This window comes from Dromiciops gliroides, chromosome 1, assembly GCF_019393635.1.
Source record: "Dromiciops gliroides isolate mDroGli1 chromosome 1, mDroGli1.pri, whole genome shotgun sequence".
Classification (NCBI taxonomy): Eukaryota; Metazoa; Chordata; class Mammalia; order Microbiotheria; family Microbiotheriidae; genus Dromiciops; species Dromiciops gliroides.
Genome location: NC_057861.1, coordinates 535,151,197 through 535,171,297, shown reverse-complemented (window position 1 = coordinate 535,171,297; position 20,101 = coordinate 535,151,197). Strand labels below are relative to the sequence as shown.

At 43.9% G+C, this 20,101-nt stretch overlaps 2 protein-coding genes across 6 annotated transcripts in view; both read right to left on the bottom strand.

Annotated features, from left to right (window-relative positions):
• The window catches only part of INTS1 (integrator complex subunit 1), a 49,645-nt gene extending 39,761 nt beyond the window's left edge, over positions 1-9,884 (bottom strand). Inside the window, exons 1-8 of one of the 4 annotated variants that reach the window (XM_043965885.1) lie at positions 8,717-9,884; positions 8,251-8,346; positions 6,810-7,100; positions 4,285-4,481; positions 3,936-4,073; positions 1,459-1,618; positions 536-641; positions 100-286 (exon numbers count right to left, since the gene is read on the bottom strand). In XM_043965885.1, coding sequence (XP_043821820.1) covers positions 100-286; positions 536-641; positions 1,459-1,618; positions 3,936-4,073; positions 4,285-4,481; positions 6,810-7,100; positions 8,251-8,308 — 1,137 coding nt within the window. In that variant the 5' untranslated portion in view covers positions 8,309-8,346; positions 8,717-9,884. The remainder of the gene's footprint in view (positions 1-99; positions 287-535; positions 642-1,458; positions 1,619-3,935; positions 4,074-4,284; positions 4,482-6,809; positions 7,101-8,250; positions 8,347-8,716) is intronic. The other 3 variants (XM_043965882.1, XM_043965874.1, XM_043965877.1) reach the window with 3 other exon arrangements.
• Positions 9,885-15,251: 5,367 nt separating this feature from the next.
• Positions 15,252-20,101, bottom strand: part of LOC122734404 (lysosomal alpha-glucosidase-like) — a 74,460-nt gene continuing 69,610 nt past the window's right edge. For both annotated transcript variants that reach the window (XM_043975217.1, XM_043975226.1), the window contains 3 exons: positions 19,048-19,212; positions 17,769-17,915; positions 15,252-16,154 (listed from right to left, as the gene is read on the bottom strand). In XM_043975217.1, the coding sequence (XP_043831152.1) occupies positions 16,092-16,154; positions 17,769-17,915; positions 19,048-19,212 (375 nt within the window). In that variant the 3' untranslated portion in view covers positions 15,252-16,091. The remainder of the gene's footprint in view (positions 16,155-17,768; positions 17,916-19,047; positions 19,213-20,101) is intronic.

The following is a 20,101-nucleotide window of genomic DNA, read 5'->3' as shown; positions in this document are numbered from 1 at the left end:
GGAGTGATCACACTGAAGGCCACACTCACCCTTTCGGATCCAGACTTGCAGAAACTCATGGACGTGAAGACCACGGGGGACTCCAGGGCAGCTGCTCACCTTGGGGTTCTGAAGCCACATCTCCAGCCTCTGCACAGTCATCAGCCGCACTTCCTTGTAGCCACAGGTTGCCGTTAGGAGCCGCAGGAGATTCCGGGAGACGCTGTCCATAGGCTGTCGACGGTTCAGCTGGTCTCGAAGCATGTCAAGAACATATTCTTCCACACTTTCTGCAAGGTCCTCATACCTGAGAAGAGGAGAGAAGGCAATCCGAAGGCAACTCACATCCCACTCTTCCTGTCTTCCAAGCAAGTGAGGAAAAACCTCCAATGCACAGCCTCTTGATGCTCAATTAAGAGCACAGAGCACCTGAACTGAGCAGAGAAGCAATGGTCCCCAGGCTCTGAAGCAGTGGTCAAAGCCTCCCCTGTTCTGGACCATTCCGCTCTCTGTAGCCTGGACTCCCTGGCAGCAGTCATGACCACACGCCACATACCTGGGCATGAGCTGTCCCTCTTGCTCTGGGCTTAGCTTCTCCTCTGCAATCAGCAGTTCAGTTTGACTATCTTCTTCCTCAGTAAGAGATGGATGAGGACTGTTCCCTAGAGAGACACAGATCATGGTGATAGAAAGTCTCTTTATTTTTGATTCTGAAGTACCTTCAACACCTACCTCATGTGACACCTTCCACTGAAAAAAGTTTGTGGCATCTCCTCAATCCAACTATTAACAACCTACTGTGTGTCAGGCACATACCTGGGGTATTCGAGGCTCTGGGGACCCAAAACTAATGACACAGGCCTTGCCCTTAAACAATATACATTTCAATGGAGGGAGGCACGAAGGGAGGCTACATGTACACACACACACACAAAAGTATGTTTACTTTTTTAAACTTTTTTTTTCTTGTTTTTTTTTTGGGGGGGTGTTTTTTGATCTGTGCTTTCTTTCACAAAATGAATAAAATGCAAATATGCTTTTCATGACTGTACATATACAACTTACATCAATTATTTGCCTTCTCAATGGGGGTGAGAAGAGGTGGGGAGGGAGAGAATTTGGAACTCAAAATTTAAGAAAACAAATGTTAAATGTTTTTACATGTAATTGGAAAAAATAGATACTTTCTTAAAAATAAAGTATGCTACCTGGGACAGGGGCAAAGGTGGGTTCCAGACAAAGTCCTACATACAAAACTAAGTGAAAAGAAAGTACTTTATCCTTAAGGGGAGGAGTGAGTAAGGAACCCTCTAAGACGGAGGAGAAGTGTGAGGCAGAAAAGGAAGGATTCATGGAAAAGGTGATACCTGAACCTTAAAGGGCTGAAGACTGTCAGGCCAAGTTAATGGCACTGAAGTACCTACACACAGTCACGCCCTCTCACCCGCTTAGCAGACTCAGTCTCTTCTGGAATCTTACCAGCACTGAGGTCTCCTCCACTGCGCCCCATCTCTCCTTGTAACAACATGCTTTTGGGGGGCATCTTGGTGTTAAATGCTGTCTGGATATTGTCAACAAATGTCTTGCAGTGAGGGCTATCCACCCAGATCCTCTCCCCTAGGGAATCTTCAATGTAAACCTGGACAGGATGGCAAGACAACAAAAAAATGATCATCAGATAGAAGAGGAAGAGAGAACTCTTCTGGTTTGCCCCACACTATTAAGTACTCTTTTGAATTTCTCCTTTAATTACTTCAGGAATGAAGGTCTTAAATCCTCAACTAAGGGTTGTGCTAGATGCTGGGGGGGGGGGGGGCGGCGGGGAGGGAATCAGGGAGAATAGGGAGAGGAAATAGTCCCTCTCTTCATTCATGGAGCCCATACTAACAAGAGGATCTAATTCACAAGTACAAATATCACTGTACAAGAACTAAAACGCAGCATCAACTATAGAACAGTCTAAAAGCAGTGTGGCATAATGGAAGGATGCAGAGTGTGAAGCCAGAGGACTCAAGTTCAAATCCCACCTCTACCACTTAATACCCATTTGACCTCAGTTAAGACACTTAACCTTTTTGGTCTCAATTTCCTCATCTGTGAGATGGCAGATGAGGAAGTTGATTTAGAGGACCTCTGAACTCCCTTTAAGCTCCAATTCTATGGAAACTATGAGGTGTTTGTGAGATTCAATCATAACTAACTACGGAGGAATGAAGCCTGGTTCCTGAAAATGAAGTGGCATTTAAGATGGACATTTACAAGCAGAGATGAGATGGCATTCTAGGCATAGGTAATGGAATCAGTAAATGCAAGGAAGTGAAATAACATTAAATATGTATAAGGAAGAACTAGAATTTCAGTTGGTCCAGAGTATGGTGGATGTGTAAGGGGCCAATGTGAAAGAAGGCAGAAAGGCTAGAGAAAGCTTAGGTTTTAGAGCTTCCTAAAAACAGAAGCGGCTGTCTTAGAAAAAAGTGGGGTAGGGGAAGCTAGGTGGCACAGTGGATAAAGCACTGGCCCTGGATTCAGGAAGACCTGAGTTCAAATCCGACCTTAGACACTTGACACTTACTAGCTATGTGACCCTGGGCAATTCACTTAACCTTCATTGCCCTAAAAAACCAAAAAAACCAAAGTGAGGTTCCCTTTTATTGCAGATCTTCAAGTGGAGGCCAGATGACCACCTGTCATGTAGGTTGAAAAGGAGATTCATTCATTTTCAGATACTGGTTGGACTAAAAATAGTCTCTAAGCTCCTTTCCAACTTTCTAACTATAGAATAAGGATGTGAAGGGCCTTGAATGATGGACTAAGGAAATCAGAGTTTATTCGATTGGCAATAATGAAATACTGAAGGACTATTTAGCATAAATGGTTAGATCCGTGCATAAAAAAGATTTAATCTAGAAGCAGTGTGAATGATAAACTGAGAGGAGGAGAGAATAGGAGGTAGAAAAACCAGTTAGGAGGCTTTTGTAGCAATTGAAGCAGATAATAATGAGGTCCAAGTCTAGGACTCTGGCAGTGTTCAGGATAAAAAGGAAAGAATGTGAAAGATCAAACAGAATTTGGCAATTGATTGAATCTGAGAGAGAAGAGAAGGCAGGAAGGGGGCAGAGAAAAAACATTTCTATAGTACCCACTATGTGCCAAGACACTGTGCTAAATACATTACAAATATCATCTCATCTGATCCTCACAACAAACCTGGGAGGTCCTGTTATCATCCCCATTTTACGGGTGAGGAAACTGAGGCAATCAGAGGTTAAGTGATTTGTCCAGGGTCACACAGTTAACAAGCATAAAGGTTCAAACATATGAAAGTGGGTGGATGCTGGGAGCACTAACAGAGATAGGGAAGTCAAGGAAAAGTTAATTTGGGAGGAAAGATGGTCAATTTGGTTTAGGACCCAATGAGTTTGAGCTGCTCCTGAACATCAGCAGCATGTCACAGTGGTAAGTGCTAGGCGTGGAGTTAAGAAGGCTTCAAGAACTGCCTCTGATACTAGCTATGTGATGGAGGGCCTTAAATCCTGACCTATAAAACAAGGAGATTGGACCAATTGGGTTTTTAAGGTCCCTTCCCACTCTAAATCTGTGATCCTATGATAGAGGTAGAGATGCTCTGTAGGCAACTAGAAATCTAAGTCTCAAGCTCGGAAGAGGGTTCAGGACCAGATGAAGAGATTTAGGAGTTATCTGCAGAGAAATGACAGTCGAAGCACCAAGAACAGGTAAATAAAATTTAAGCTCTGTAAGGATAGTGTCACATACCGCACCTAAACTCCCAAAGTTCCTAATTTGGTAGATGTTAAACAGATACTTAGTGAAATCAAAGAAATAATGTAAGAGTGACAAGTAGAAACGCAGCTCTTTTCACGCTCATCCATCCTGGAGCACCCAATATGTCAATCTATCTTCACTGTGGATCACCCCTAACAATGACTCCAGGTTACCTTGACAAAGATCTCAGGCCAGTTCTCATCCTCTTCATATGCAGCCATGAGTAGGTTACAAGCTAACACAGAAACGAGGCTGTTTCCTTTGGCTTTGAAGTTAATGGAGGCATCCCGGCGAAGAAGGCTACATAATGCCTGGAAGAAATCACCCAAAGATCAGATCACATCCCACCATGACAGAGGGGAGTAGTAAAGGGAAATCCTCATATAGCTTGTCCTTAAAACATACTATAAGGAAATCAGTGTGACTTCAATCAAAGAACATATATAAGAGTGATCCTAAGGGGACAAACGTGAAAGCACAGTTCTCGTTAAGCTCCATTAAACAGTTCACCACGTCTCTTACCTCAATAACTCCCTCTGTGGCAAATATGTTGGGCTTAATTTTTGCCAAGTACATCAGGCTCAAGTATAGTGTGGTGTCTGGTTTGGCTCGGGTCATTTTAAGCTGCTTCACAGCTCCACACAGTATCCCCTCAATTCTGTCATCATTTCCCTCGGACTCTGAAGCTTCAATCTCATCCAGCAGGACTGTGGGCAGAACTGTTGAAAGCAACGAAGCACTGAGTCAAAGTGAGAAACCAAAAACAGATGCAAAGCTGACTATTTCTTTGGCTACTATTATCTCCTCAGTGATTCTAAATCAAAACTTACTATTTATAGGATCTCAGTAAAAATCCTAGTTTGGACTTTCCAATCAAGAACGGAGAACTGCTTAACATTTCAACCTCTTAAAAGCACTTTCACCTGTTTGTACATTGTCTCGTTTGGGGCCTCACTACCGTGCAATGTAAATAGGGCAGGTATTCCTCAGAGTTGTTTAAAGCAGAGAAGACAGACACAGGAGGCTAACCAATAACAATATATCGCACCTATATAGTGTTTTTAATTCTCCCATAAATGAACTCATTTGCAGTTTTATTACTTGATCAGCATGACATTTAAAGCCCTTCAGGAGGGGGCAGCTAGGGAGCGCAGTGGATAAAGCACCGGCCCTGGATTCAGGGGGACCTGAGTTCAAATCCGGCCTCAGATACTAGACACTTACTAGCTGTGTGACCCTGGGCAAGTCACTTAACAAAGCCCTTCATGAACCAGTTTCTATTCATTTCCTAGTATTCCCAAGCTTACATTCTCTGACCTAGCCAAACAAACATTTCCTGAACCCTATACTCAACTGTTCCTCTCTTTTCAGAATCCTAGTCTTGAAGGGATTCAAGGCTCAAGCCAGATAGATGTATCACCTCTTCCAGAGCCCTCCCTGATCACCTGCAGTCAGCATTCTCTCCCCTATCAATTTACTGTACTTCTATTTATTTGTACACATGCTTGTAAACATGCAAGTACGAATACTTGTCCTATTTGTAGACATGCTGTATCCACAGAGTAAAAGGTGAGCTTCTTGAGGACAGAGACTGGTTCATTTCTGTCTCTGTATCCCCAGTGACTTGCTCACAGTAAGTGCTTGAGAAACATTTGTTAAACTGAATTAATACCCCACATTTGTAAAGCACTGTAAAGTTTACAAAGCCTTTTCAAACATATATAATATCACTTGCTCCTCCTATAAAAACCCTGTAAAACAAAGAAATGCGTTATGAAAGTAAGGGTCAGTGGGGATAAACGAGTGGCCCACAGTCACACAGACTGTGAGAGAGTTCCAAGGCTGAATCAGGTCTCCTGATCCAGAATCCAATGCTCTTATCACTTAAAAGCTACCAAAAAAGGTAGCTGGATAAAGTCATAAAACATTGCTGACTGGGACCATTGTGCTTCATAACTGCACCCTATGACATACCTTGTAATAGCTGTTTCAAACAATTCCTTTAAAATCCCAACACCTTCTAGCCCCTCTTCTCTCAAGTTTAAAGCATGGAAGAGGTAAGATTGGGGAATTCTTCATGGGAGGCTGGTATTTTCTCAGTTAAGCAGATGAAGCTCTCCCCTAATTCTCACTCATTCATTTCTCCTTCCCCTCAGGCTCAGAGGAAAAAGTGGCCTTCCAAGTTGCAAAGGTCAATCCTTCCACTTGTACTCTTGCTCCCATCTCATATTCTCCAGAACTGTCGTCTTATCCACTCATCTCTCTCATATTTAACCTCCCCCTTTCTGCTGACTTCTTCTCCACAGCCTCCAATCCCTTCATTTTACAGATGAGAAAACTGAGGCTTAATGAGGTTAAGCAACTCTCCCAAGGCCTTCACAAGTGGCTTCTAGCTTATCTTTCCATAATTTTACACTATTCACTTCCAGAACCAGCATGCCATCCCCTGCATTTAAGTCTTTATTGCTCTCCCCACTCCCATTCCACCCACACCAAACTGGACCATACACCTTAGTTACCACCAATTCTAAGAATTCTTAGCTTCCTTTCAAAGCTCAACTCAGATGTCACCTCATTCCTAATCAAAGTCTTTCCTGAATTCCCCAGCTGTTGGTCTCTGTCCATCTTCCTCAAATTATCTCATATTTACTTACCTTATTTACATGATGTATCCCCTAAAATAAAGAAAGGGCCTCAAGGGCAAGGACTATTGCTTGTTTTTGTCTCAGTATCCCTAGTATAATGCTTTGCACATACTATGTGAGTTCTTGACTTTCCTGACATTTACATGGGTTTACAGAAAACTTTACATATATCACTGATTTGAGTTTCACAAGTGCCCTGTGAAAAGGTCCTTATCATCCCCATTTCATAATGCAGGGCTCTTCTGACTCCAAGTCCACCGACCCTTCCAAAGAACCTAGCTACTTCTCAAGTTCCATAGTGACCTGCATAGTGTTAAATATGCAGTAGTTAAGTACTTGCTAGAGGGATTATCTATAAGACATGCCGTGCTGTCTGGGACAGTCTAGGGAAAATTACTTTACCTTCAATTGGTACTACAGATGATTCTTTGATAGAGGGAGAAATGGCTCTTTTTTCTGCCACAGCCGCCTCAGCCAGGCGCCCCAGGGCACTGAGTGGAGGAGTGGAGGAAAGCTTGGGACGTTTGGTGAGGCCAGTCAGGGCTGAGGCTCCAGATAAAGCAGATGCAGCATCTCGCTTCCTTTCAGAGGGTAAACCTGAGGGAGCTGGTTTCAGCAATGCCACAGTTGCTTTTGATTCATTGGCTTGGCCTTTGGAGCCCAGTGCAATGAAATCCCCCGGTGGAGGGTGCCCTATGACAGAAAGTTAAAAAAAAAAGGATAAACAATAGAATCCCAGAACTGAAGACTCCCTTAGAGATCATCTAATCTTATCTTCTACTTAGGCCTAAAGATGAAGTAACTTATCCATTAAATCCTAAGTGAGCTAGAAGTGGAATCTGTGTCTCCTAGCCCACAGTCCAGTGTTCCTTCCACTGGATCATGTCTCTCTTATAAATCAACCTGTATTTTTGGTAGAAGTTACACCATTCGCCCTTAACCTGCAATCTGAGATCAAGGTTTCATGGGACAGTTTAGGCTCTCAGGGCTTGGGTGGTTTCTTTTGGGGGCTCATTTTCTAAGAACTGTCTTTGGCATTTAAGTGAATCCTAGTTTTTGTTAATCAGGGTCAAAAAAAGAATGTGCCTCAGCAAATACTATCGCTCTTTTTTATGTATAATAACAAACTATATATTGCTTTAAAGTGTATACAACACTTTATGTAACCTCACTTCTCCCTCCTGTAATATATTACATAAACATATGCTATTACGTACTGGGTATTATTGTCTCCATTTTATAGATAATGGAACTGAGGGGAAGAAAGGTTAGATGAACTGCCCGTGTTTGCAGGACCACTAAGTCAGAGATTCAAAACCTCCATCTTTTCTGACTTCGAAGTCAAAGCTCTGTCTACCATACAGGTGTCCCAAAAGTTCTAGTGCAAGTTTTAATCTTTAAGCGTTAAAAACTTCACTAAGACTGGGAAACTCTATTAAAAAGTGCCTCTGTGTACATAGAAGGTGGGAAGTTTCTGAATTCACGGATTGCCTTTAAGAGTCGAAATCCAACCCCTAAAACTGAGACCCAAGGGAGTTAAGCGACATTAGCAGACTTGAACCCAGGTCCTCTGACCCCGGATTTCAGTCTTACCAAGTCATAGAATTTCACAGCTGATGGGATGCCCACCCCCGCCCCCACCCCCAATGCCCCGGTTCCAAACCCGTCACTTTACAAATGAGGAAACTAAGGCACGGGGCACTTAAAGAGACTCGTCATTGCGGGGCTCCTTCGGCTGCCCCAAGCTGTCTCCGTGCAGACACGCCCATTTCACAGATGGGGAAACCGAGGCGACCGCGGGTGAGCGGTTCTCTGGAGGGAGGGAGCGGCGGCAAGGGCTCACCAGAAGGCTTGGCCACGGCGCTGGGCCTGCGGACCGTGGTCGGCTTTGCTCGGTTCATCTTGCCCAGTTTGGCGTTCCCGGGGGCTGCGGGGTCCCCTGCAGGGAAAGAAGGTGGGGGGACAAGGGGGGCGGGAGTCAGGCGAGCCAGAGCGAGGACGCGGCCCCGAGCAGGCCGCCACGGTGGGGGGCCGAGGGTCCCGACGCCCCTACGGTGGCTCAGAAGGCCAAGAGGGGAAGGGGGGCGGGGAGGGGGGGGAGTGGTGGTCAGGGGGTGGGGGCGGGGGGAGGTCAGGGGAGCCGATGGGGAGGTTCCCCCGAGGAGGATTATGGGAAGGTGGGGGTGCCGGGCATCTCAGGAAGAGGTGGCCGGGCGGGGCCTGGGGGAGGTGACGTCTCGGGGCCGGCGAAGGGAGCCGGAGGTCCGAACCCGGGCGGCGGGGCGTCCCGGCGAATGCACCCAACTCACCCACCTACAGCCCACAACACGGACCCTCAGTTTTGCCGCCTCCGCCGCCGCCACCACCGCCGCGCCGGATCCGGAAACTCATCTGTCTCTTCTCGCTCGCTCGCTCTCTCCGTCTCTCTCTCCCTCGCTCGCTCTCTCTTTCTTTCTTTCTTTCTCTCTCTTCTCTCTCTCTCCCCCCACCGCGAGTTCCGCGCCGTCCCGGAACCAAAATAGCTCGGAGGAGCATGGGATTGGGGCGGAGGCGAGGACGGGATGGCGGGGCGGAGTCTACGCGGTGCCTACAGAGCCTACAGCGCCTCCCCGGAGTCGCGCGTCCAGGAGGCGGAACTACAGCCTCGTTCTGGTCCGCTCCGCCCCTTCCCCAGGAGCTGTCGATCCCAAGCCAAGGATGCTCTGAGCCCCGGGAATGATGCAGCTGCAGGTGCTACCTGTTCCTGTTCATAGACCGCGCTGGTTGTCTTTCTCTGTCCCTGTGCCTCCGAAATCTCCACTCATCCAACAATATATGTTTCTTCTCATCCTTCCCAGGACATCTCTAGCAGTGGGAGGAATAAGGATCAGGGGTGATCAGGGGCATCAGTGAATTTTCCCTTGCCAGGCTGTGGAAAGAACGTGCCTCTCCTCCGCTTCCCACAAAGGGATATGGATTGAGGATTGGAGGGAATCACCTCTCCTCTCCTCAGTCAGGAATCAGGAAGGCCTGGGTTCAAATCCTGCCTCTGCCACATACTAGTTGGGTGACCTTGATTAGACACTTCTCTGGCAACTGCAGGGCTCTGAGGTTCGGAACAGTTGCTGATCTGCATTAGTAGAAGGAGTTTCCTCTAAGCTCTCATTATAGTACTTCTGGGCTGTTGTAATTGTCTCCTAACCGGTCTATCTTCAAGCGACACTTCTCTCCAAATCATTCTTCAGGGTCTGATTCTATTACTTCCTTGCTCAGCTACCTGCAGTGGCTCCCTGTTGCTTCTAGGATGTGAAATGTAAATGCCTTAGCCTATCATTCAAAGTACTCCACAATCTTACTCTAATTTAACTCTCCTTAATGTGATCTATGTTCGAGACAAACAAAATTACTAACCATTCTCCCAGTTTATCCTGCTCTCCATGTGGTGCATGCATCATGCTTGGAATGGACATCTCCTTCCCTGTCTTTGATGGCAGAAATCCTTCCTTTTAATGTCCAGTTCAAATGCCATCTCCTCTCTGACACCTTCCCTGATACCCCTGTACCTATAAATGATCTTTTATCTCTTCAAATCTTTCATGGTGCTCTGATCTCTCCTATGCAGTAATTATATTGTTATTCATATTAAAGCTATTTGTGTACTTTTCATTCCCTCTGTTCTAGCCTATGAATCTTGGGGGGTGCAGGAGAGGGTGTGCCTTGAGTGAGAAATAGATGACACCTTGGTTTTGAGCCTGGGTGACTGGGAGGATGGTGGTACCTTTGACAGTAATAGGTAAAGGGGCAGCTAGGTGGCACAGTGGATAGAGCACCAGCCCTGGAGTCAGGAGGACCTGAGTTCAAATCTGGCCTCAGACACTTTATACTTACTAGCTGTGTGACCCTGGGCAAGTCACTTAACCCCAATTGCCTCACCAAAAAAAAATAATAATAAAAATAAGACAGTAATGGGTAAGTCTAGAAGGTGAGAAGGTTTCGAGGAAAAGATAATGAGTTCAGTTTGGGTTATGTCTGGTCTAAGATGTCCTGTAATCACTTGAAGATGTGAGGATGGAAGTCAGAGGAGAGGTTAGGACTGAATCAGTATATTGAAGAATCCTCAGCATAGAGATGGGACCTGATAACATCACCAAATGGAATCATGTAGAGGCAGAAGAGAAGAGGACCCAGAACAGAGTTCTATGGGACACTTATTTCTAGTCGTCATAACCCAGATGAAGATACAGCAAAGGAGACTCAGAAGGAGTGATCAGATATTCATTCATTCAGTAAACATTAAGTTCCTACTGTATTCCAGTTTAGATATTCTTTCTCCTCTTGCAGTGGCAAGAGGGAATGAAGTCATCATCGGAGGAGAGAAATTGAGTAACAGCCCAGGATCAAGGGCTTTTTCTAGAAGGTGGCAGCTGAACATTAGCCAAGGCAAATGGCAGTAGGTAGAGTGGCCAGGTGAGGAGAGTCAGCCTGGTGCAGTCATTAGAATACTGGCCTTGTTCATCGCAAAGACTTCCAACACTTGCCAGCTATGTGATCCTGGGCAAATCGTTTCAGTTTTCTGAAATGGGCATCTATAACTGACCTCCCAGGGTTGTTGTGAAGATCAAATGAAATTTTGTGTGGAAAGATTTTGGCAAACCTTAAAGCACCATGTAAATGTCTACTATGATTATTACTCTGTTTGGAGACTGCCCTGGGTTGGGGGGGGGTAGGCGTGAAGAGAATTTCTATTTTAAAACAAGGACTTACAAAGTACTTGCCTAAGCTAATTCCAAAGAAAAGGGTAGTGATTAGGATTCCAGTTGTTTGATTAAGTTTCATGTGAAGACTTGGGGAAAAAAGCACTAGACCTGAAATCAGAGAAGCTGGGATGAAGTATTAACAGCTAGATGGTGCAGTGTATAGAGTTCCAGGCCTGGAAACAGGAAGACCTAAGTTCAAATCTGGCTTCAGACACTAGCTGTGTGACCCTGGGAAAGTCACTTAACCTCTGATTGCTTCAGTTTCTTCATCTGTAAAATGACCTACAGAAGGAAATGACAAACCCCTCCAGTATCTTGGTCAAGAAAACCTTAAATGGGGTCACAAAAAGTTGTACACAACTGAAATGACTGAAAACAACCTATACCATGGCTATGTGGTCTTAAGCAATTAATTCCACTACTCTGAGTCTCAATTTCAATGTCTAGATTTGGCTAGATAAAGACTGAATCTTATTTTGTGTTATGGACCCCTTTGGCAGTCTGGGAAAGCCTCTGGAGGGACCTCTACTCAGAAAAATGCTCTTAATGAATTGAAAGAAATGCTAATTTTCAGGTAGGGGTTAGTGAAAATAGAGATGTAATGTTTTCCCCCATCCAAGTTTATGGACCCCTGGAAACCTATTCATGGACATCTATGTCATCTATCTGTGGACACCAGGTTAAGAACCCCTGGGCTAACTACTAGGTCTGTATCTCAAAGAGGTTTTTTAAAAGGAAGGAAAAGGGATCTATATGTACAAAAATATTTACAACAGCTCTTTTTGTGGTAGAAAAGAATTGGAAATTGAGGGGGGGGATGCCCATCAATTGGGGAATGGCTGAACAATTGAATTGTGGTGTATGATTGTGATGGAATACTATTGTGCTATGAAAATGACAAGCAGAATAGTTTCAGAAAAACCTGGGAAAACTTATATGAACTGATGCAAAGTGAAGTGAGTAAAACTGGAACACTGTACACAGTAACAGCAATAATGTGCAATGATCAACTGTGAGTGACATAGCTATTGTATTCTCAGCAAAACAGTGATCTGAGATAATTCCAAAGGACTCGTGATGAAAAATGCTTTCCACCTCCAGAGAAAGATTTGATGGAGTCTGAATGCAAATTGAAAGATAATTTTTTTCACTCCTGAAATATTTTTTTTGCCACACAGCTAATATGAGTTTTGCATGATTTCACATATATAATTTATATCACATTTCTTGCCTTCATAATGGGTGAAGGAGTGATGGGAAGGAAAGAGAAAATTCAGAATTTTTTTAAGTGTTGAAAATAAATTTTTTAAAGATACCCTGGGGGAAGCTAGGTGGTGCAGTGGATAAAGCACTGGCCCTGGATTCAGGAGGACCTGAGTTCAAATCCAACATCAGATACTTGACACTAGCTGTGTGACCCTGAGCAAGTCACTTAACCCTCATTGCCCCACAAAAAAAACAAAAACAAAAAATACCGTGAGCTATAGTCTCTAAAGCCCCTTCCAGCTCTAAATGCTATCACCTTGGCTTTCTTTTCTTTTTTTTTTGGGGGGGGGAGGCAGGGCAATGGGGGTTAAGTGACTTGCCTAGGGTCACACAGCTAGTAAGTATCAATTGTCTGAGGTCACATTTGAACTCAGGTCTTCCTGAATCATTAGATGACATTTTTTTTTTTTGGCTTTCTTTTCAAAGAAGTTCTCAGGGTGGTGTCATGTTGGAGAGGACAAGAAAAGGAGAACCTCTACCCTGAGGCTCTAGAAGACATTCTAGAATCAGAATTTAGAGCTGGTGGGAGGGACTTTATCAAATACAGAGTCCCCGTGAGTTATGTGACAATTAAAAATAAGAGACAGTTTCTGGGTAATTTAGTCATTTTATTAATAAGGCCAGCAGATTATTAATAAAAGAATAGGTCACTGAAAAAAAAGTAAGGGGGCAGCTAGGTGGCGCAGTGGATAAAGCACCAGCCCTTGATTCAGGAGGACCTGAGTTCAAATCCAGCCTCAGACACTTGGCAATTACTAGCTGTGTGACCCTAGGCAAGTCAGTTAACCCTCATTGCCCTACAAAAAAAAAAAAAGGATGGTGTGATAAAATAATCGAATTTTGCAGACACCTCGGGGCCCCACCTGATTGACTTAGTATTGTTTGAATTGGGTGAGAATGAAAAACTAAGTACCTACTTGGGGATGACTGGATGGAGGCCATACCTGGCAGGTCCTGAGTGACATATTGATGTACTACTGACATCAGCTGGGGACCACTCTCAGCCAACCAGCTTGAAAGACCTCCCCTTTGGGGGAGGGAGAGAGAAAGTAGGAAGGGGACACTCACTCATAGAAGAACATTTTCTTTTTGGTGAGCTTCGCAGTGTACCAGAGAGGGACTGCACAGCTGACTCTCATTGAAACTATGGACCCGGAGAGAAATCTGAAGTTGTGGAGCTTGTGTAGACAGGGGTTGGGAGCTGTCTTTACATGTGGCGGAAGAAATGAAATACCTTATATGTAAAAAAAAATTAAAATTAAAAAAAAAAAAAAGAAACTACGGACCCCAGGTGGTGAGTTTGTGGAAGCAAGGCCAGCTCTTCGAGCTAGCTGAGCTGGAAGCAAGTTTGGGGTTTGAGTCAGTCTTTGCTAGAGTCAGGGAGCTTATTCGTTTTCTCTTCCCCTATTCCCTTGTCCCTGGCTTTATTAACTTCACCTTTGTTGTAAATTTTATTCCCATTAATAAAACCTGCTTTGTTTGTGGAAAAGAGGCTATTAATCTCCTTTCTTATTAGTGTAAGAATTGGTTGCGATTTGAGGACCCCATCTTCGGCTAAAATTAGAAAGCCTTGGCGCACCCCGTATGGCTCCCTCCACCCTGGGCATGCCCCAGTTCCCTCCACCAAGCTGGGGTACACAAGGAAACCCCATGCCCCAGCCAGCCTTGGGTGCCACCCCTAGGGGTGCCAATGAATTAGCTTAGGGTGTGTGGGTGGTCGGCCCGGGTTTCCTGTGAGAGAAGAGTTTTTTATTGTTGGGGGGGTGGTAAAGGAAAAGAGGAGGAGGAGAAGAGAAGAGAAGAGAGAGAGAAGAGTTGAGTTCATGGCAGCAGGTGAGAGAATTAAACAGGAAGCAGCTGGGTCTGGTGGGTGAGTTTACAGGTCATATTTCCTGCTTTCCTTTGTCCTTATTTCTAAATATGTTCTCATCAATAAACCCTGGGTTTTTTTGCTTTTTCTGAAAAAAGGATTTTTAATCTCGTTTCTTATCAGTCCGGGGAAGGGGCAGGCCCTTACGGATTGGTGGCCCGTACGGGGCTTAACGAACCTGGGGGGATCTTTTAAACCCCTCCCTTACATTCATCTAGGAGAAATAACTAAAAAAGGCAGTTTGGAAGGGAGGAAACGTTAGACCTAGAGGTCTCTCATTTTCTGAACCCCAATATTATGGTGAGCCACCCAATTAACTCTCCACTCAATAAATTTGGCCCTTACGATGGTCACCGGTCATCTCAGACCAAAGACCAAAATAGCAGTGGACTCACAGCTTATATATCCTTCCAAACAGTAGGTGATTCATCAAACAGCAATCAAAGCTAATTTGGTTGATGTGCTGGGAAGTGGGTTATATTTAAATGAGGTCTTGGGATATGTGACTTAGGTCACTCAAATCTTGGTCAAAGAGACATCAGAGAAAGGATGTAGACCCCACCCAAGATGACCAGGGGACAATAGGTTTCACCCAGGTGTGGTTTGGTGCAATAGAGTACCTGAATTATCATAAGTAGGGAAGGTAAAGGTTAACTCTAGCATTTGTAAGAAGGGGTAGGAACTCTGAATCTCCCCAAGATATTGGTTACAAATAATCATTTCCGGGGCGGCTAGGTGGCGCAGTGGATAGAGCACCGGCCCTGGAGTCAGAAGTACCTGAGTTCAAATCCGGCCTCAGACACTTAACACTTACTAGCTGTGTGACCCTGGGCAAATCACTTAACCCCAACTGCCTCACTAAAAACAAAAACAAAAAAACAAACAAATAATCATTTCCCACAGTTGTCTAGTATAATTACAATCCCTATCTCCAAAGTAGATCACCTGAAGCCAAAGAAAATAGACCTCAAGTGCCTGAGACATGAACATCCCTTTATGGGACTTATTTATTAATTTTTTTTTGTTACAGCGAAAAACCAAAAGAATTACACAAGTGTATTTACAGTATGTTTCAGACCATGTGAGAATTCCTGACCCCAGGTCTGCATGCCTCTCTTTGTGCTCCTCAAGCTTTCTAAGGTTGCACAGACTCTCGTAGCTAGAGAGTCTGACAATGACAAGCCCACCCACCAGCCTCTAAGGGCTATCAAGAGGAAGGAGCATTTTCTGTAGGGGATATATACAGGCACTGCTGGGGAATAGTCTATGGAACCAAGTCAAGAATCACTAGGATAAAAATCCCCCCCCCCTCCACCACCATGAAATACCATCTTTCCATCAAACCTTAGCAGCAGGAAAGAACAGCATTTCTGAGGTCCCAATGAAGAGCATACGCTCCCCACTTGGTTGCAGGGAGGGACCTATGCCAGTGGGTAAAGTGCAGACAAGTTTTGAAATGGAAAACCTTGGCTGAGGTCCTATAAGGGAACCCATGCCAAGTGTGTGATCTGACATAATCACAGTTCTGGGCGGAGGGTCTTGGGGGTTTAAAGCCTTTGACAGTTGTTAGGGCAGTTGCAGTGTCTGCTGTCTGGTTTGGAAAGGGAGGATTATTCCTGAGCTGCTACAGACAGGGAGACCTTCCAGCAGCTGCATGTTGGGATGCAGGGAAGACACCGGGCACCTCCATGTCAGGCTCTTTTGTTACCCACACATACAAGCACACACACACATGCACAGACATTTGCACTTTGGGACATAGTGAGCAAGAACGGCAAATCTTCCCTAGTCCTAGGCACAAGTTCTGGGATCTCAAATCCATGTGATAGAGAAGGACCGGCAGAGATTCAAATTAAGGCCACTCATGCTGAGAACCTGTGGAATAGGAAAGTTCATTTCAGTGAGTCACACTTCCTAGGAAGCTTCCCCTTTTCACCGTCCCCTGGCCCAATGGCCAGGTATGACCAATACAACACCCGATTCAGTAACAATTAGCAAGCTATGGTCCTCCTCGGTCTTATTGAGTAACATCAGCTACCCAACAGCTAGGGGACCTGTGGAAGACACAGGGAATGGAGCTGGGGGATGGCACTAGGCTACTTTCTATCAATCAATAAGCATTTATTAAGCAACTACTATGTGCCAAGCACTGTGCTAAGTGCTAGGGATACAGAAAGAGGCCAAAAAAACCCAGTCTTTGCCTTCAAGGAGCTTACAATCTAATAGGGGAGACGACATACAAACTAATATTTGAACAGCAAGCTATATAGAGGAAAAAATGAACAGAGGAAGGCACAGGAATTAAGAGGGATTGGTAAAGGCTTCCTGTAGAAAGGTAGTTGGGATTTATAGGAAACCACAGAGGTCAATGCTCAGAGAGGAGGAGGGAGAGAGCACTCCAAAGATGGAGACAGCCAGAGAAAATGTCAGGAACATTTACTTTGCACATATTTTGTATTACATATAAATATACAATAAATAGAATATAATATAGAATATTTTTAGAATGTCTATTTATACATATATAAATATATACATGTCATTTAAATGCTATTTCTTCCAATATATGCCGGCTCCTAAAAGGCAGGGACTCTTTTGTTTTTTTATCATGTCAAGGCAAGGAACATTTATTAAGTGTTTACTGTGTGCCAGCACTGCACTAACTGATGGGGATATAAAGAAAAGCAATAACAGTCCTTCACCCCACGGCACTTACAATGTAATGAAAACAACTATTTGCAAATATGATGCATGCAGGATGCAAATTTTGTGTCTTCATCCCCAGCACCTTACCCATAGTAGATACTTACTAAACGCATGTTGGGGGCAGCTAGGTGGCCCAGTGGATAGAGCACAGGCCGTGGATTCAGGAGGACCTGAGTTCAAATCCAGCCTCAGATAATTGATACTTACTAGCTGTGTGACCCTGGGCAAGTCACTTAACCCCAAATGCCTCACCAAATAATAAATAAATGAATGAATGCATGAATAAATAAATAAATAAATGCCTGTTGAATGAATCAGTGTCCTTTGCAGCACCAAGTTTGTTTTTTGGGTTTTTTTGTTTTTTAGTGAGGCAATTGTGGGGTTAAGTGACTTGCCCAGGGTTGCACAGCTAGTAAGTGTTAAGTGTCTGAGGCCAGATTTGAACTCGGGTACTCCTGACTCCAGGGCCAGTGCTCTATCCACTGTGCCACCTAGCTGTTCCCGCAACACCAAGTTTTAAGACCAGAAATATAGCCCAATTCCCTAAACAGAAGAACAACTGATCTTCTTGAAGGAAAAAAAAGCCAGGGGAGGAGAAGCTCCAGATCAGGTAACAGCCCAGAAAGAGTCTGGTAGGTGATTAAGAAGCAGAAGCATGAGGATTACTACAGGCCAATTAGGCATATGTGTGCCTGGGGTTCTAGGGATAGTAGGAGCCAGGAATGAGAACTGATTGGACTACAAGAGAAGGAAATGGGGGCCCAGTCAAGAAATAGATCTTACCTGGTTCTTCAGGTAGGAGAAGGGAATTTTTTGGCCATTGACGGTGACCACCTGAGGCTGTTTCTGCACTCCGTAGACTGTCAGGCCATCCACGGCAATGTAAATGGCTTCCAAATTGCAGTGAAGGATGGTGGATGTGAAAACATTCTGTGAATGAGACATGGCTGGACATTGAAATAAATAACCATGCCAGAGAACTGAGGGTAGGGCTCACATCATATTCCCTCTCTCTCTCTCTCTCTCTCTCTCTCTCTCATATTTGAGGACATGACCTTCCCTCTTTTACCCGCTTCCTTGCCCTGCACTGATATAGCTTTTGCTGTGTGTCCAAAGATATTGGTCTCTGTGGCTAGGACCTTTGCTTGGAGCTTTTAATCGGGAAGTTTTCCCACTCCCGTATACCTAATTCTCTCCTCCAATCCATGTGCTATAATTCTTTCAAGAAGTTGAGCACAAATACCACATCATGAAGGCCTTCATGAGGCCTTCCCTGATCATGCAGGTGCAGGTGCCTCCTTTTTTCCTGAATTATCTTGCATTTTAAAAATAAATTTATCCAAAGGACTCATGATAGAAAATGCTCTCTACATCCAGAAAAAAGAACTGTGGAATCTGGATGCAGATTGAACCATACTGTTTCTACTTTTTTTGTTTTTCTTTTTTTGAGGTGTTTCCCTTTTGTTCTGATTCTTCTTTCACAGCATGACTAATGCAGAAATATATTTAATGTGATTGTACATATATAACCTATATCAGATTGCTTGCTGTGTTGGGGAGAGGAGAGGGTGGGGAAGGAGGGAGAAAAATTTGGAACTAGAAATCTTATAGAAATGAATGTTGAGAATTATCTCTGCATGTAACTGGGAAATAATAAAATGCTTTTATGATAATAAATTTAATATACATTTATCTTGTACACAAATATATATTTATTTTATACACAGACATACACATACATATATATAGCTTCCCAATATGGAATGTGACCTCCTTGGGGATAGGAAATGTTTCATTTTTGTCTTTGTATCTTTGTATTTTCACAATATCTGGCACATCATAAGCACTTCATAAATGTTTATTGATTGATCAGTTGATTCAAGTCTCCCCTGCTTGATAAAACCTCCCTTTCCTTTCCTTTCCCTTTCCCTTCTCCAAATTCTTATTGTCCATACTACATGTAACAATAGACTTATCTCTTGTTCTAGATAATACTTTTAACACAAGGACTTTCTTCTATCAGCCATGTACTAGGTAAAAAAATGATTTGATTTGACGCTACCTGTGAGACGTTAAACACCACATAGGAATAGTTGCCTCTCTCAAAGGTATCCAGGCTCTCCCCATCATCCCAAAAAAGGTCCCCCCGAGCCTTGCCCTCCTGGGAAAGAGTAGCCACCAAAAGCAAGGGGTTTCCACTGCTCATCCAGCTGGTGATGTCTGGTTTCTGAGATTGATAAAGCACAATAAAAATCAACTTAGTGGATTTGTTTTGGGTCCCCTAGTTCTCAGGACATGGATGAGTAAGATTGCTCATTGAGAATGTAGGAGGCTGATGATCATGGCTCTGCCATTTACTGCCAGTGCAACCTTAGGTGGGTAACTTAACCTTTCTGACCTTCATGTTCCTCATCCATAAAATGAGGGGAGTGGACTAGATCAGTGGTGTCAAAGTCACACAGAAACAGAGGCCACTAAGCTGTCCACAAGGATCTCTACAGGCCACGTAATTGATTTAGTTTTTAAAATGTAACATTATTTATGTTTTATTGAATTTTCATTTCTTTTGTTATTTTCCAATTACCTTTAATCTGGTTTGAACAGCACTTGGGAGTACTGTGGCACAAGTGTTTAAAATCTCTGGACTTGATAATCTCTAAATTTCTTTCATAAGGCATACAATTCTATGACTGAGATGGAAAACTACAGAAAGATTAATACCTATGGGAAAAGATTAAGGGACCTGTGTACTAGAGAGAAAGGTTGATGAGTCTTAAAGTTAATGTAGAGCTCTAATAACAGGAAAGGGCCAGGTATTTTCATCTCTGCTGAGTACAAAACAGGAGAGGAAATGTGTTTAAAGCACGAATGATCTAAGCTAGAAATAAGGAAGAATTTCTTTACTGCAAGAGATATTAAAATTACCAGTGGAAGCCTTAGAATCTCCTTCTCAAAATTTTTTAATGTAATAGATATTTTCATCTGACCAGGAAATTTCAAAGCAAGAGAATGGACACAATGAACTATCAAGATCCTGTCAACTCTAAGATTTATGATCGGGGAGCTAATATGCCACAGGTGTCTGGGGAACGCTGGAGGGATGGGGCTAGGGAGGC